The sequence below is a fragment of the Ascaphus truei genome, chromosome 11 (genome assembly GCF_040206685.1).
Source record: "Ascaphus truei isolate aAscTru1 chromosome 11, aAscTru1.hap1, whole genome shotgun sequence".
NCBI classification, from domain to species: Eukaryota; Metazoa; Chordata; class Amphibia; order Anura; family Ascaphidae; genus Ascaphus; species Ascaphus truei.
Window position 1 is genome coordinate 20,370,800 of NC_134493.1, and position 17,206 is coordinate 20,388,005.

At 41.3% G+C, this 17,206-nt stretch overlaps 1 protein-coding gene across 1 annotated transcript; it reads left to right on the top strand.

The window, feature by feature from the left end:
• Window positions 1-1,319: 1,319 nt before the first annotated feature.
• HAPSTR1 (HUWE1 associated protein modifying stress responses) lies at window positions 1,320-16,655 on the top strand. The gene is made up of 4 exons (XM_075565329.1): window positions 1,320-1,897; window positions 3,124-3,204; window positions 10,589-10,864; window positions 15,716-16,655. The coding sequence occupies exons 1-4, from the start codon at window positions 1,540-1,542 to the stop codon at window positions 15,958-15,960; spliced, it is 960 nt and encodes a 319-aa protein (XP_075421444.1). The 5' UTR covers window positions 1,320-1,539; the 3' UTR covers window positions 15,961-16,655.
• The last annotated feature ends 551 nt before the right edge of the window (window positions 16,656-17,206 follow it).

The following is a 17,206-nucleotide window of genomic DNA, read 5'->3' on the forward strand; positions in this document are numbered from 1 at the left end:
ATCCATGTATGTATATCTTTATTTATATAGCACATCCATGTACACAGCGCTTTAAAGCAGTAACACACGTGACATAATAGGAATAAGCACTTGATACGTAAAAGTAGACATTAGGAAAGAGTCCCTGCCCCGAAGAGCTTACAATCTAAGGCTGCGTCCAGGGTTGCACCAGCCGTACGGAGGCACGCTGAGGCTGAGGGAAAGCGGGTGATTTCCCTGGCCTTGGTTAGCGCGCCATCCGTGGGCGTGTCGGGGGGCGGGCCAGTGACGTAACGGAGCTGGTTCGCCCTCATTGGGCGAACCGCTCACGTGACCGGCCCTGCGCTCCCTTGAGCGATTGAATCTAAAATTCTCCTAAGACCCACGCTTCCGTACGCCTGCGGAAGCGTGCGCGAGCCCCTGCTAAAGCCACTCTCATTGCGGCTGCAGGGGCTCACTGGTAAGCACCAGCGCGCCTCAGCACGGGTCAGCGCTTCCCGAGGCCTTAGTCACAACACAGCACCTTATAGTTTCCATTGCATTGGGTTGCAGTATATTTGCATTCAAGCATGCAAGTACACATACTCCACTTTTACCTACCGTATTGTTCAGACACTGTACATATCTTTAATCTTACACATAACCAGCTGAACCTATCCCTGCCTGTGTGTGAGAGCAAAGGAGCCTGCTTATCTCCATAGGTGGAAGCTTGGAAGGAACCTTAAGTTTATCATACTGTAGCTGCTGGAAGATTGATGATGATTTCATGTGTTTCAGCTTGTAAAACTAGCTGTGTATATAACACATTGCTTGTGTTACAGGGCCTTCACAGGAGGCCTTTACTTGATTGTAATCTCCTGTAGGCCACAATGACAAAGGGACTGAAGTGTACCTATTGTGGTGTGCCCAGACTTGAAGGGTCTGTAAGGATTGTCATAGTTATTGTGGATGAGGTCATAGTTATTGTGGATGACGTCATAGTTTGGAATGCAACCTGTGACATAATTACAGAGGATTGCAGATGTACAAGGACCCCTCCACTGGTGGAACTCGAAGTCTCACTCCCATCATTGTTCATTTCCTGACTCCTTATTCTGTCCATCATTGTTCATTTCCTGACTCTTTATTCTGTGACTTTCATCCATAACATTAGTGTAAAAGCAACAAGCACCCCCAGGCCCCACACAACGCGCATGCGCAATGCCAAACCAGTCCCCCCCTCTCCCCCTTCCAACTTGCTTACCCAACCAATCTTGACCCACCTACCCATTGTGACGTCATTTGACATGCACCGCAGCTCTCCAACCCAGTCCCCCGTCTCAAGTTCAAACCGGTTCCAAAGAGACAGGCCAGCCAATGGCAGCCGCCGCAGCAGGGCGGTGGGCGGAGTCTTCCTGCCAGCATGCACTAGCAAGCTTACACTTAGTGTCGGGTCAGCGGCGTCACAGGTTCAGTTTGTTTGGAGTCAGCGAGGAGGCAACATGGGGGCGCGGTAGAGACGCCCGGTACTTTTTAGTTTTTATTTCTTTTTTTTAGTGCGATTGCATTTGTTATTTTTTCATGACGAGGACTCTCTGCCGAGCGCCTACAGCTGTGACCCGAAAGCACCCGCAGGGCGGCGAACTCGCGGTGACACGCGCCGCCCCCTTCCCGGGAGTGGGGAGGAGAGACGGGGGAGTGAAGACGGGGGGTGGCGGAGGGAGAGAAGGCGCCCGGCGGAGCATGGAGGACAAGAAGGAGGAGGGCGAGGCGGAGATCCAGGAGCACGGGCCCGAGCACTGGTTCACCAAGTGGGAGCGGCAGTGCCTGGCCGAGGCCGAGCAGGAGGCGCAGCCCGAGGAGGAGGCCGAGCAGGGCCCGCAGAAACTCTGGCACCTCTTCCAGAACTCGGCCACCGCCGTGGCGCAGCTCTACAAAGGTCAGGGGCGGGGGGTGGGGGCATGGAGGAGAGGGTGGGTGTATGTCGGGGTAGGCGGGCGGGGGGGGGGAGGGTTGGGGGTATAGGGGGGAGGCGGGTGGGGGTTAGGCTGAGGCCTGCTTGGGATCCGCGGGGGCTGGTGAGTAGGGGAAGCTGTTGTTGGGAGAGCCGCAGCCTCGCCCAGCAACAGAGGCGGAAAACAAAATGGCGGAAGTATGTACCCAGCAAATCAGCACAGTGACAGGACCCCGTCTCTCCCCGCGGGCTTCGGGGGCCGGTTGATCTCCCCTTCCCTTTTGTGGGCCCTTAACCCCTTGTGAGCACGAAGGGCCTGCAACCAAGTCCTGTGTACTGTGCGCGGTGTTGCCCCCGTACCTGCTGCTGCAGGCAGTGCTCTGTGTATTGCGCTCCTGCCACGGGGCGGGGGTATACACACACCTGGCAGCCTCAGCTGGGCTCGGGGACCCGGTGTGTTGGTATGAGGGGCAGTAGAAGCACAGGTCGGGGTATCCGTGGCACCACCCCCCCCCCTCCCTATGTTGACGTGTGGGGGGACATTTTCACGGGCCCTAGTAACAGGATGTTACTATGTAATTACACGTTCTCCTGCATTGGGCGGATCTGGGGGGGGGGGGGGGGGGGGTGTTTATACCGTATTGCAGGAGATCACCCGGATACAGGAAATAAATGGCGATCTGACAGATGTTTATAACCAAACATCTCCGCCCTGGAAGTGTCGCTTGCTCTCCCCCCCCCCCCCCCGTGGAAGTGTCACTTGCTCTCCCCCCCCCCCCGTGGAAGTGTCACTTGCTCAACCCCCCCCTGGAAGTGTCGCTTGCTCGCCCCCCCCTGGAAGTGTCACTTGTTACCGCAGTGTGTGGCAGACCCTGTGTCTGGACACTGACATGTGTTAATTTTCAAAGGGTTGCTCTTGTAAAACAAAATGGCGATTGACTTCTTCTATTGTGAGGTATCCGGCTAAGCCTCCCCTCTCCTCCTCCCGATCCCTGTATCAGGGATGGGGAGGGGTCTCCCTCCCGTAACCGATGTCACCCCCACTTAACCTTGCCTCCCCCCCGCCCGCACAACATGCAGGGTTTAATGAAAGCGATTCCCACCCGAATTAACAAAATGGCGAAGTCAAACATGGCCGATCAGCCCAGGATATGATTACATATGATTTTGTGTTTACATGTCACCCTTTCTCCTTGTTCTCTCACTTGTAGATCGTGTGTGTCAGCAGCAGGGGCTTTCACTCTGGGTACCTTTTCAAAACGCTGCAACAGCTGTTACCAATCTATATAAAGGTATTTTTTTTAGTACACTGTATGTTGAATTGTAGTCACTATCATATTTATGTGGAGGTGATGGATGGGGGTGTCAGAGACCCAGTATTGTGATGGCATACTGGGTCTCGGTCACCAGCTAAGGGTGCAGTCTAGGGCAGTGTCAGTTGTTCTAAAGGGTCCCCAAATAGTTCTGCCTGAATGTTCAGGAATGTGTATCATGCATTGTTGATGACACCAAAGTGCCTGTTTATGTTGATACAATATAGGGCAGCAGGTTGCAAATCCAGGTCACAGCTGACACGTTTTGTTTGAAAGTCACTCACTGTGGAAGACATACTTGGCACATGTGGACTGGTGATCTTTATTTGTTAAGGGAAATTAATGTGCTAAGAAGTCGCTACTTGTACTTTGTATTTAACACTTAAAAAAAAAAAACACTAATTTTTGCTTCCTTTTTTTGCATTCTTAAACCATATATTATTTTTCTTGCACAGTTTTGCTTGCCTAGGTTTCCTATGTATCTCACACTTTCAAAGCTGCATAAGTACTCTGTTATACAAATTTTGGTTAATTTCAAGGTGCTTTAATAGCTAATGTTCAAACCACTCTGGCCATATATAAACTGTACTGTAGTTGTCAGATTAAAAGAACATGGCGATTTTCATGGCTAAATGTATCCAATCAAAATGACATAACTTCATACCCCAGAGATATGTCTGCATGTTGATGGTAACCATTTTCAGACATTTTGTTAGAATGGAGGTGAACTGGCGTTGCACTTATTATTTTTTTATATATATAAATCGTGTGTACAGTCAGACCCATGTGCCATTTTTAAATTATGGAACCATGCAAAACCAGGCCTTTAAAGCAGCATTCTGTGCTTTTTATTTTAATTATATATTTTTTTTTATTATTGAGTGGTTTGTTTACCTTAGAGATTTGGGGGTGGAGGTACAGCAGAGCTCAACCTGTCCTGACTGCCCCTCAATTTACCCCTTAATCTTCTGGACTTGTTCAGAAGGGGGCAATATGGCCACTGGGTTGGCAAAAACCCCCTACCAATAGAAAGCTACAATGATGATGATACCACAGCTTTCTATTGGTTACTCTGCGACCATATTTTTAATTTTTTTGCAAGAAACTATAAACATATATATATTTATTTATTTTAATTGGCAACCATGGGTCCAAACAAACAAACACTGCTCTTGAGCTTTGCAGGATTAAGGTAGAAAGATGGCTTGTGCTGCTGGTTGCAACTTGAGGCTTGACTAGAATGCTTTACTTGTAGCTCAACAGTTTGCCTCGAACAGAAATGAATATTGCAGTAATTTGAACTTTTCAACTATAAGGTCTTCTACAAAGCAGTGAAGTCATATTGGTAGCCATTTTTAACATTGCAAGAAAAAGTGCCTCCTTCTTGAACAGCGTTTAATGGATAAGCAGAAGGCAGTTCTTAAGATGCAGAAGTCTGCAACGGAGGTACCGTACCTTTTCAAGCCATTGTTCCACTTGGTATGTTCAAAAACGTTTCAAAGAAATGTCATCCTAATTTATTGAGCAGTGTAATTTTGAAAATGTCATATCTTGTGTTGTACAATAAGTCGGTTTGCATATGTTTGTTTTCATACAGACTATGCATAAAGACAGTGGTAGTTTAGGGTTCCAACTTGACTCTTTGGCAACTTATCTTGTGACCAAGTTACCTTAACCTGTTCAGAACCATGGGCATTTACATTGTCGTTTTCTGTCCACCCTGGGACAAATCACTTCAATGTCTCATTTTTTTATTTTTTATGTCTAGATAGAACCTGATTTGCGACGATGCAAAGTTTTTAGCAGTTCCTATTCTTACAGGCGTGTGCGTCAGAGCGGGCTAGTGCTGGCAATGGAGCAACTGAATGATTCAGCAGTATACAATGCAAGGAGTTGGCAAATAGCTTGGTATAAATTAGTACTCAAGGAAATGTTTTGGGTGGGTTTTTTAAAACTTATTTTTTGCCATATGAAAGTTGATCTCATACTTGAACAGCGTCTAATTAGAGCACATGCATCAAATGTTTCTCCTGCACGTGCTTTTGTGTCTAGGATGAAGGGTTTCACCTATTGGGTGAAATACTTCTGTAACCTGTTTTAGATTATATTTATTAGTCACGCTTAACTGTATATAGACTGATTTGCCTATGTCCAAGGCTATGGTTGAGTTCTTCATTGGAGCAATATTTTTCTACATATATTAAGTGTATTTTGAATTTTTTTTTATTATATGTTGACCAATTCTGATTTGTAACAGATACATTGACTCAAAGATCAGTCCTGTTTAGCAATTGTGTAGAGGTTGAGAAAGTTAAGGCACTCCATTTAATTCATTTTGCTACGATTTTGTAAGGTTTATTGTGGTTGAGATGTTTAATTGCTCAAAAATTATTACTATTACTTACGAGTCCATATAAATAAGCTTCGAATATATAAAGTGCAAAAGACCCTACAATATGTTTAATGACAACTCGAAATAAAATTATATAAATCAATTTACTCACAGACCGGTGTTGTCTTGAGGTAGCTCAACTATGGGTCCTGGTGACGTCATCGAGTGGGCTACAGGTGCTTCAATCGACCAAACAACCCAACGCACGTTTTTCAGACTTTTCATCCGCTTCATAAGGCCGTGCTTATAGCGACGGCGATGCAAATTCGCCCAAAAACAAAGGCATTGCTGCCGCCGACGGAGTGACGCCGCCGCCGTGAAAACCAGCCGACGGCAAAATGTGATTTTTCATGGGCCGTCACGTGGCGGTCCTTGAACAAATCAAATTGCGGGAATCCTGCGATGCAGCCGACCGGCGAAACATAACTTGCGACGGGTGACGTCACCCATCGTTTCGTTGTCTGCGGCACTATAGGCAAAGCCTAAGCGGTATAATGGTAGTGTTGCTTCCTTGTTACTTGCATTGTAGATCCTCAAATAGCTGCTTATCCCTTATTGTACCTCAAATGCACATGTGTAAAATCACTGACGTACTCGGCTGGGTGACACCACCCAGGATTACTCGGTAGTACTCCACAGGTATGTAATCCATACATATACATATAAAACTATATAATATACAAATAAACTAGAGCAGTAAGAAATGATTGCACATATTACAATGTAACACAATATAGCAATAAATTGATGTGTAAATATGTAAAAGCTTCACAGAAGGGGGAAGACAATTGTATTAATCTTTGGTTACTGCATCCGACGAGAAGCTGGGCTTTGACATGTAGTTAAACATATTACACTATTGGAGGATTTTTTGCGCTTTTAATATTTGCCACTTTTTTCTTCTGTGAAGTAGACGAACCCTCCATCTATAAAGAAGCATCTGAAGACCTTCATAGTACTGCATCACTAATTGTCATATTGGTTATGAAACCTTTTGGATTGGTTGCAATTGCATATAGTATCCTTCATTTTTGGGTCAAGAGCCTTTCTGTCATTTATTAACAATACAGCCATGTTTTTTCGATGCCCACTCAGAGCGCTCGTTAGTACTATGTTTTTGTAGACCATATAATTGTCTGTAGTTATGGGCTGTTCGGGGAAGACTAACTTGGAGTAAAGTTGCAGGTATTTTAATGGTGTAATTGGGCAGTTGATAAAAATCAGTTATGACTCGTTTGTGAGAAACACAAAAAGTAGTTAAGTTGGGGTTAAGCAATAAATAGTTAATGACAAAACCGTTAAGACACGGCAATAAATATCGTGATGAGTATCTGAATTGGAACAGTCTGTAAACCGCTGATGAGCTCTTGTGATTTCTTATCATGGTATATTACTATCATGTTGGTATATTGCCCAACTGTTTTTAATTTGTAATGGTAAAGCTACATTGTGGTCGGATGGAAAACAACCCTGTGGTGATTTTCTTTAAAGAAGTGTTTAAAGTATTAACAAAATATATAATAATAATTCCTCTCTGCAGACCCACTGCCACAAAAGGTGCTGCTGGTTGGTATCTATCCGAATGCAGGTTTAAATGTGACGCAGGCCAATAGGAGGCCGTTGGGGATGGCATTGCTGCTTTCTGTTGGGCTGCTGGCCCTTTTTAAACAGCTGTATTGCTTGCCCAACGAGGGCTGCTATCGACAGCACCTTGAGAAGTATCTCGGGAAGCAAGGGATCCCCCGGGCTGACATTAATGTGGTTCAGTTCAGGAGACCCCCTACTTCTCACATAGGTTAAAAAAAAAAACCTCCCCCAGTCGGAAATGCCTCATTTAATCTTATGTTGACGTTCACTTGTGGAGCAGAAATGTTCAACGGTATTATTGGCACCAAGTACCCTAAAAAATAGTTGCCTAAAGATTTTTAAATGTTCATTGGAGCTGTAAATTTGTGGCAAACAATTTGAATATCATTTCTTTAGTAACAACGGTAGGAGCTTCCCTTTTTTTGTTTTTTAAATTTTATTTATTTTGTCACTGACCTGTAATCTATCTATACAAGGCTACTGAGCTGACAGGTTGACAATAAAAATGTCTTTAAATAACTTGATTGGTGTGAGTAAGCATTAATAGATGGCCTCGAAAGCGTCCCACTGAACTAGTGAACTTGAGTATTCTCAACAAACTACATTTTATGCATCGCTGGATGCTTCCCAATTCATTGACTAGTATACTCTGATTTGCATGTAATCTTTATGTATACAGGTAGTCCTCGCTATCCAATGCTTCACTTTACAACGAATGACATATCCAACGCTTTACAATGCAACCCTATGGGTCGTTTTTCGACGCCTGAATGCGTTATCCAACGCTCACCGCCACTGATTAACATGGGATTCATTTTACAACGGTTTCACTATCCAACGCAACTTCCAGAACGGATTCTGTTGGATAACCGTGGACTGCCTGTATATGCTTTACAATAGTTGGCAGTATATAATTAATAACCACATTATGAAGTGTGCAATTGTATTAGAATGGCGTGATTTTTAGCTGTGGTGCTGTTGCTGTTCTAGTGGGATTTCATTATAGATTTTTAACTGCCGCCAAACCCGTACGTGCTGTAAAAAGTTCCTGTGTACTGCGTACCATGCGCTATACAGTAATTGTGATGCGCTTTGTCCCATTGGGGAAAAAAGCGCTATATGAAATAGTTTAATTATGTTTGTAGGTTTGCTGCAGAGCCATAGAAAACGTTACTGCTCTGGGATTTGTTCCTTGGGAAACTTAACTAAATGGCTTCTGCCTCAATTTAGCAGAATGTATTGGTTGCAATATGAAAATTGTTGTATTTCATGCCCAACCCTTTCCCATGCTTCTGGATGTAACTGCTAAATTCCTAGGAGTATAAATTTAACAACAAGAAAGTACATTTGGGAGTGCTATAAAACGTCCATTGGGCAACCGGTTAGTGTTTGTACTAGTATCATGTGCTCTATTACTTTGATTTTCTTATTTGTGCCATATGAAATGTTTTTTGTTTTAATTTAATGATTAAGCGGCACTGCAACTTTCTAATCGCTTTTTCCAATCTGTTGAATATTTTTTTAAATTTATCTTTTATCTTTATCATTTGTTCTGTACAGTAAATATTTTGTACTGGAGTATTTTAATATAGTAATTCCCTTAATCCCAATCTACCTAATTATCATTTTGGAAACAAATATATTCAAGGTGCTGTGAGCAAAACCCAAGATGGCAAATGTGTGAATTAGAACTTCAGTTTACGAAAAAATTTGCCAGATTAGTAAAGTGTTTCTTGTAGGCTAGTGAAACTATTCCCAAATTAAGGATTTGTATCTGCAGTGCTACATTAGAAAAGTACTTATTACTGTATTGTATTTCTTTCTTCCATTCTGACACATGGGTATAATCACTGATATTCAAGATTTTGGTTAGTCATTTATTTTAACAAATATCATTCCTCCAAATGATGTTTCTGGTATTTACAGCTAACACGAGACCTGACTTAACTACCTAATGACTAAGGGTTCTTTTTGAAGCAGTTGGATATCTATGTAGTACTAATTAAGAGGTCTATTCATGCATCAGATGTCTGTCAGCTTGGTACATGCCATTCCAGCATACTAGACTCGCAGAGCTTTTGGGCTAGCTACCAAAGTTGCAGTGAAAAGGTTGGAAAAATCCCCCCCGCCCTACTAAATGTCCTAATTATCTTGGCAGTGGCTCAGTGTTGAGAACAGACAACAATGTACTTCTCAAATGTGCAGAGTCTGCACATTTACAATTCAAGAGGTTAGAAATGCTGAAACATTCTATTCAAATCTATATATGGTTTTTTTTTAACCACCATTTTATGCTGAGTAAGAGAAGGAATAAAAAGGCTTCAAGGTAGTAGCATTATGTTCCATTCAGATTTATCAGGATGTTTAAACTCAGTTACAAAGTATCAAATCATTCAGCCTTTGCTATGCAGTATTACTTTTTTATTTGTAGCATCCTGCAGACTTTTATAGGAGCTTTTAAATAACAATACATTTTGCATTATGGAATATTTGCAACTTGTTTTTATGATTAGAGTTTAGGAATGTTATCACCTGTGAAACAAATCCACCATTCCTTCAGTAGTTTTATATAGCTGGATGAGTCATGTTCTAAACATTGAAAGTCCTAGGATGGGCTCCAAGCTTTAACTCATGCATGGGCTAGTTATCCAAGATTATATATCCCTATGCTAAATTATCAATGTTCTGTTAAACACACGTACAATGTTAATGTCTTTCTCAAGTGAATTTATTCGATTATCTTTTGTGTGAAATTGCCAGCCAGATAGATGTACAATATAGACTCAATGGGTTGCAAATTCTTAATCTGCTATTGGTTTTATGCCTGTTAGTGCGTTGGAGCAGTTTTTAAGTTGGTTTTACATATTGTACATCCTGTTAGTGTCTTCAATATCATAATGTAGATATTTAGCTTCTGCATTTGTCACAAACTAATACATCCATTTGACTTAATTTGTTGGTAATTAATGTTTTTGTTTACAGTAACTTTTACTTTATGTAAAAAAGGGTGTCATTTTGATCTCTAGTTCTGTTTAGGGTACTATAGAAATTACACATGCATTATCCTAGTAGTTTTATATTCAAAACAAGTGTGTGTGTGTGTCACATGCAAACCTATGGGTGTATGTGTTTTGATTATATAGCTATATATTTGTGTTCATTCTAATAAGTAAAACACTGATACAGAAGACGATAATGAACCATAAGTAACGATGTTCAGCAAATGGGGATTCTACTTTAAATAGCCTCAAGTGTTGACCAAGGGTCATAATTCTGTCTTTGTTCAGTGTTTTAATGCATAGAAAGTTTTCTTGCCATTTGTGCTCCAAAGCCTAGCTAACTTTTTTTTTTTGTTTTTGTTTTTGTTTTTCTCTCGCGTTACAGAAAGCGTGGATGCCCATCAACGGAGTTTTGACTTAGGAATTCAAATTGGCTATCAGCGACGCAATAAGGACGTGTTGGCCTGGGTAAAAAAGCGCCGACGAACTATTCGCAGAGAGGATTTGATCAGCTTCCTATGTGGGAAAGTTCCACCTCCACGGAACTCACGTGCTCCCCCAAGACTGACTGTTGTATCCCCTAACCGAGCTACTCCGACGGAAACTAGCTCATCTGTAGAGACTGATTTGCAGCCCTTCCGCGAAGCGATAGCTCTCCATGGTAACTCATCCTGTTTATTTTTTTTTTATTTTTCCCTCTAATATATTTTTTTAGGTTTGCGACATTCCCCATTGCCTAACAGTGTTAGTATTGTGCAGCATATGGGCAGTAATTTGAAATCGGATATGCTTTAAAAATTGTGTGGGTGGGGGTGGTGTATTTTTTTTTTTTTTTGGAAGCCAAATGAGACTGGAATAAAACACCAATACTAGTATTTACATGAGACTATTAGAATCCTTTATTTGTATCGGGTAATGTTGTAACAAAGTTGATATTCTAAAAGATCATTATGATTTGCGTGAACTTGGGACAAACTTTGGCAGTGCAATTACCCGCAAAGCTATCCCTCCTGATTTAATTCTGCTTTCTTGGCAATATGATTGACCATGAATTTAGCATACTCATAAATGCCATAAGAATTACTGGAGTTCACGAGAGCTGTGTGTCATTGGACTGTGGGATCAGGTTGATAAAACCCGTGTGTGTCCCTTTACTTTCCGTTGTGGCTTTCAATTGGATGGCCATTTAAATCCCCTTGCCAGGAAGCGGTACTGATTGTGTCACCCGTAGGTATCTCTGGAGTCAGTGGGTGAGGGGGAGCATGGTTTGTTCCGGAAGACCCCTCTGTTACAATCTTGAGGGGGGAAAAACTGTCGCACTTGGTTAGGCAGAATTTTGTTAACTTTGGTTTAGGTGACATAAATGCCTTCAAATTAGCCCATTTGAATGTTTGCACCCTCATTATTCGATTTTTGAATGCAGTTGCACATCTTACGTATAAATTCTATACACATCAGATGTTGAATTGGAAATTGAACTATCTTTTGCTTCTCTTGCATTTTATGTTTAATACTACCGCATGGTCCTTACACTTGATATTACAAACACGTCATGAAGACGTGCAATTTGTATGAAAGGGGCACTGAATTAAGTTGCCATTAATGCAACTACATATGAGAACTTCATGGATTGTAGGGTTTTGAATGCACTAGAGATACTTGAAATTTTTTCCTCAGAGCCTGCAACAGTGATTTTTTCACAGCGGTTCCTAGGAACCCTTGGGTTCCCTGGGCATCCCTAAAGGTTTCGTTGCAATTTTAAGGTCATTTCAAAATTGTACCACATACATATGAATTTACAATACATCTCAGACACGCTATTAGAGAGCGTTGGAGGTCTTCAGAATGTCAATATATAATCAAAAAAAGTTACTCTGGCCTACAGCAGGAGCTGTCTTGTGTTGATTCCTGCTATTGAACTGCAACTGAAGGTTCTCTTTAACCTTGGTTAAGGGAGATGCTTATTTGCATACATTTTTAGTATTGGTCCATTAAATAAATTAACGTGCTATGTTCACATAGTGAACATGTTTGTTCTTGATGGAGAGTAGACTTCAAGCCTAGTTTTTTTCCAGTGCCCTCTGTTGGAATGTGCATTTGCTACAAAGACTAATGTTCAGCTGAGTCAATGATCATGTTACAGAGCGTTGTATTACTAGCTGGTTCTAAAGTTCATATACTGTTACATCTTGCAGTTATGATTAAGTCATCCCCTAATATGCAAACCATATGTATCTGAAGTGGCCAGATTTTTTCCAGGGGCCAAATATTCTTTGAGGAATATTTATCCAATCCTAAATTTGCTTCAAAAGGTTTATGAAAATGCATTGCAGTAGCTTTAACAAAACCCATTTAAATTAAGGTTTCTAATGGTGAATATATCATTTTGCTATCCACAGATCTTTTACGTGTGTCATTAATACCAATATTCACCTGCACACTGTATGCCATGTGTATTGTAGCGAATGGTGACACTTACAAAAAACTGATTTTTAAAGCTGATAAAAAAAAAAAAAATCCCAATTCAAAATGTGCATCAATACAATGTGCACACTGACAAGTGATTAGCTAAGCTGCAGATCGATCTGTTCTCCTATAATCGATCGCTTGCTCGGGCTATTTCAGCATTATGGGAAATGTTGTTCCTGGAATATGATTGACTGCAGTCACCAGAGCCTATCAGAAGGGGCTGTCACTTTGGCAATGCTTCCTACATTAGAAACATTACAAAATATCATCGTTTTGTTTTGTTTTTTATCATTTTAAATGCTATAGGTATTTTCTCATGGTACAAAACTGATTTATTAAAAAAAAAAACACTTTTATGATTTTGCTTGAACTGCTGCTTTAAAAATCAGTTTTTGAACTGTCACCATTCACTACAATACGCGTGGCATATACTCCGTAGCAAGATTCTGCTCGGATTTACATTGGCCTTGCACTCATCTTACATGGTATGGGGAAGTCTTGTGGTTGGCGTCTGGAGAGTTAATGCTTCTAGCTTGCCTTAGATTCTCTGGCAGCATGTTTTCAGTAGGTAAAAAAATAGTAATTCTGACCATGGTTTTGAACTCAGAAAATATATATTATACAAACGCACTACTCACCAAAGTAGTCTGTACTAGTGCGTGTAGGAACTTACCGAAATAAACCGTGTAGGGGAACGACGAAGACACACAAAGGGCGGGAAACATGGGAGCAGGAAAGCTGGCCGCCAGGTATTGGGGTCTGTTTGCAATGCTTTGTTTAAAAAGGAAGGTTTTAGTTCTCTTTCTGAATGGATGTAAAGCTTCCCGATTTTTCTTAAAGCAGCAGGGAGCTTATTCCACAGTCTTGGGGCAATGCTTGAAAAAGCTCCCCCACCAGCTTTAATTTATCTTTAAACTGGAGGGCGATGGCAGATTTACGGGCCCGATTTTGGGGGTGTTGCTGATTAGACAGTTCTGAAGGTAAAGGGAAGCTAGTCCATGGATAGCCGTAAGGGTCAAAATCTTAAAATTATAACCAGTGCCAATCTTGTAATACTTGTGAAATGCCTGTTTTGCTGAATACGTAAAGAAACCAGACACTTTGGCTATTAGGAATCTTTTTTATTGATATTGGGCTGGACTTTTTTTCCAGCATTGTCCATATTTAGATTTGGTGCCATTGTTGTATGTTTATTTCCATAATCCAATGGATAAAAAAAATTAAAAGGTTTTTTTTTTTGTACTCCATGTTTAGTTCTAATAGCTGTTCGTTGCTGAACTCCACATTGTCCTCTCAGGGGAGCGCAATGTTTTCCCCTGTGCCCCCTGCCGACAGTCCTGCTCTACGCGCGCCCCTCCCTCCTTACCGTGGTTCTGGGCGTCGTGACGTCATTTGACACAGCGTTGCCATAGCGGCGCGTCTCCGGATGCTGGCTGAACCACCGTAAGTAAGGGATACAGAGGCCTTCGCCACTTCCACAGCACTTAATTTAAGAGCCTTCGGGAAGCGTGCAAGGCCTCTGTAAATCCTGCGCCCCCCAGTTTGCGTACCGCTGTCCTGTGTAGTGGTAGGATATTTTAAAGCAGCTTGTAATGTTTAATGTTTTGCACAAGGAGGCCTAGTTTCTCTCGTAGTGCCTAGGTTCAACACTTGTTTTTTTTTTGTTTTTTCTTTCACCCCCCTAACCTACAATATTTTCCTGCAATGTTCTTGTTACTGGTTGTATGTGCGACGTGAACCCACATTGTGATACTGGACGTACGGTGTAGGTTTTTTTGAGGTAAGATGGATGGTGGCGCTCCAGGAGGTCCTTGGAATAGGGTAATAGATTAGTTTTTGGGAATAGACAGTGCCCATATTTGGTTTGGGAAGCTCTATGGCTGCGCTTCCAGTGCTCGACGTCACGCCAAAACAAATACATTGGATCCGTCGCATGCGCTTATAGTAAGCGCGATGGAGCTACAAATTTTTTTGATGTCATTGAAATTTGATTTTGGGAGACAGTCGCCACGTGACTACACCAATCACAGAGCGCCTACTGCACTCTGCCTGCCCCCTTCGTGACCGCGACGTCACTGGCCTTGTTGCCATTGACACCGCTCCTAACCTAAGTGCAACTTTCGCAAGTGGCGAAGGGTGACATCATCGGTCGCGTCGCAGTCACTATAAATCCTGCCTAATGAAGCACCGAGCTCTTCATAGATATTATAGTGTACAGTGCTTATCATACTTCAGGTATCTTATATGTACTGGCTTTACATAAGCTCAGTAAGGTTGTGTAACCTTCACCATTACTCCATACAAACAGTTGCTTGTAGGTGCAGGCAATTAGTTTGGGTGTCAAAATCCTATGAAAGTGACAGCTGTAGTTGGCATTCACAAGGAGACATTTCATGCATTTAACATTCACCTTAAGGTACCTGACCTACTTTCTCATGTCTGTCTATTGTTGATCCAGGACATGATTGATTTTTTTATTTTTTATTTTTTGTGTGTGTTAAATGCCTGAAGTTTAGCTTTTTGCAGTTTATAAATACTACTATGCTTTTTCAGATGCACCTGATGGGCTAACTCTGCTTACCCGACTATACAGTTTATAAATACGTTCGAGTATTTACCACTAACTTTATGAAAAATGTTTTTCAAGTATGACCAGATTTCAAAATGTCTTGGCAGCTGTACTGCTTATTTCCAACAGTTAAATGATTTACAGCTTTAATTCAACAAGCCAAGAGCTTTTGTTATACTTGCTATTTTTGGGTAACAAAATGCAGCTCTTAGACATCTATATGCGCAAATGTTTTTTGGTTCAAATATTGGCTAATGTTTAATTAGCAGGTCCTTTTTTTTTTTTAATCTAATGGTAGCAATGCCTACATGTAATGTTATTATGTACATTAGAGGAGCATGCTTGGTAGGAACAACTACTTGTGATTTAGCAAATGTTTGTCTAGCATATTCTGTTTATTTTTTCTTTCTACCTTGTGCATTTTTGCAGCTAAATAAAATTGCAGTTTTAAACAATGTGTTTTCTCAATTTCAGGTCTAAGTGGTGCCATGGCTAGTATAAGTGTTCGCTCAAGTACTCCGGGCTCACCCACTCACGTAAGCGGCAGTTCCAACACTAGCCGTAGGAGAAATGGACTCCATGATGTCGATTTGAACACTTTCATATCAGAAGAAATGGCACTCCACTTGGACAATGGTGGAACTAGAAAGCGTACCTCAGCCCAGTGTGGCGATGTCATTACAGACTCACCAACCCATAAACGCAACAGAATGATCTAAACTGCAAACATTTAAAACCCCACCATGCTGCTTGAAAGCCACTTGATCCTCAACATACTGTTTAAAAGGAACCATGAGGCCATCTTCCCTTTTCACTGTTTTAAGACAAGTGAATTCAATAATGATTGCCAATAAAGGAAGTTCTAGGTATTACAGTAGATGCCTCTTGTAACTATGGCTTTCTTAACCTATATTCATAGCAGAGGACATCTGATATTGTGTAGTAGTTGGCAAGATCATCATAGGTGAACATTTATCCGTTCAATGCAAAGTGACCTTACTTGTATTCTCAAAGGGAAAAAAAAAATCAGATGTTTATTTGGTTATAGAACTATTTTTTTCTTTCAATATTTCCTTTAGTTCCTGCTGTATTGAGTATTTTGCTTCAACAGTATTGCCATTTTGATTGAAATTGCCTAAAACATGACTTGGCATCCATCCAATCTACAGGCTTCCATTTTTCTCCGCACCATGCACCTAGTTTCTATATAGTTACAGTGGGCAACTTATAAATATTGAACTGTTTGTTTTTGTTTTAAGTTGATTCTGGTGATTGTGTGATAATGTAAAGAGGTGCTATGATGGTCATGCAATTAATACTTAATATTGAATCAATACAAGGATCTTTATTGGATTCACTTTGTGTGTTTTAGTGCTCTGAAGTAACAATATTAAATTTCTCCCCAATTAACCTCCATAGGCTTTTAAATTTGTCAGTTTAAGCATATGTATGCACTTATCTACATGCCGGTTGTATCCTTGTGAGGTAAATGTAAACTGGACAAGCCGCACTAAACTCTAAAGTACACTGAACATTTTTATAGCTCAGTAGGCTCACTCTGTTCAGTACTAGGTAAGATGAGATATTTATTTGCAGTTGGCTCCATGTATATTTTCCCTATCCTCCACTATCATTTATTTTGTATGTGCTTTTCTTTCCCCCTCCTATGGGACGTTTTAGTTTTTCAAAATACCTGCCAAGACATTCTAGTCACCACATTGAAATGGGGCTTAATTCATTCCCTTGTGGCGAGATACATTTTTGAAGTGGCTGGAAAGCCCAATAAAACTGGCCTATGTCCTGGACTTCCTATACATGTGGCATGCCCTATAATCTATTGAAAGCTTGCTGTGATTTCATCCTCTGCCCCAGACTGCAAATTATATTTGAATTAATTAGATTTGCACTGTGAGTGAATTTTTTTTTTTTTACACGTTCTATCCCTTTTCAATATTACTCAAAGCC

Coding starts and splice junctions, on each gene's coding strand:
- HAPSTR1 (XM_075565329.1), top strand. CDS start 1,540: ATGACGAGGACTCTCTGCCGAGCGCCTACAGCTGTGACCCGAAAGCAC. Junction 3,205..10,588: donor TGTTACCAATCTATATAAAG/GTATTTTTTTTA, acceptor CTCGCGTTACAG/AAAGCGTGGATGCCCATCAA. Junction 10,865..15,715: donor CGAAGCGATAGCTCTCCATG/GTAACTCATCCT, acceptor TCTCAATTTCAG/GTCTAAGTGGTGCCATGGCT.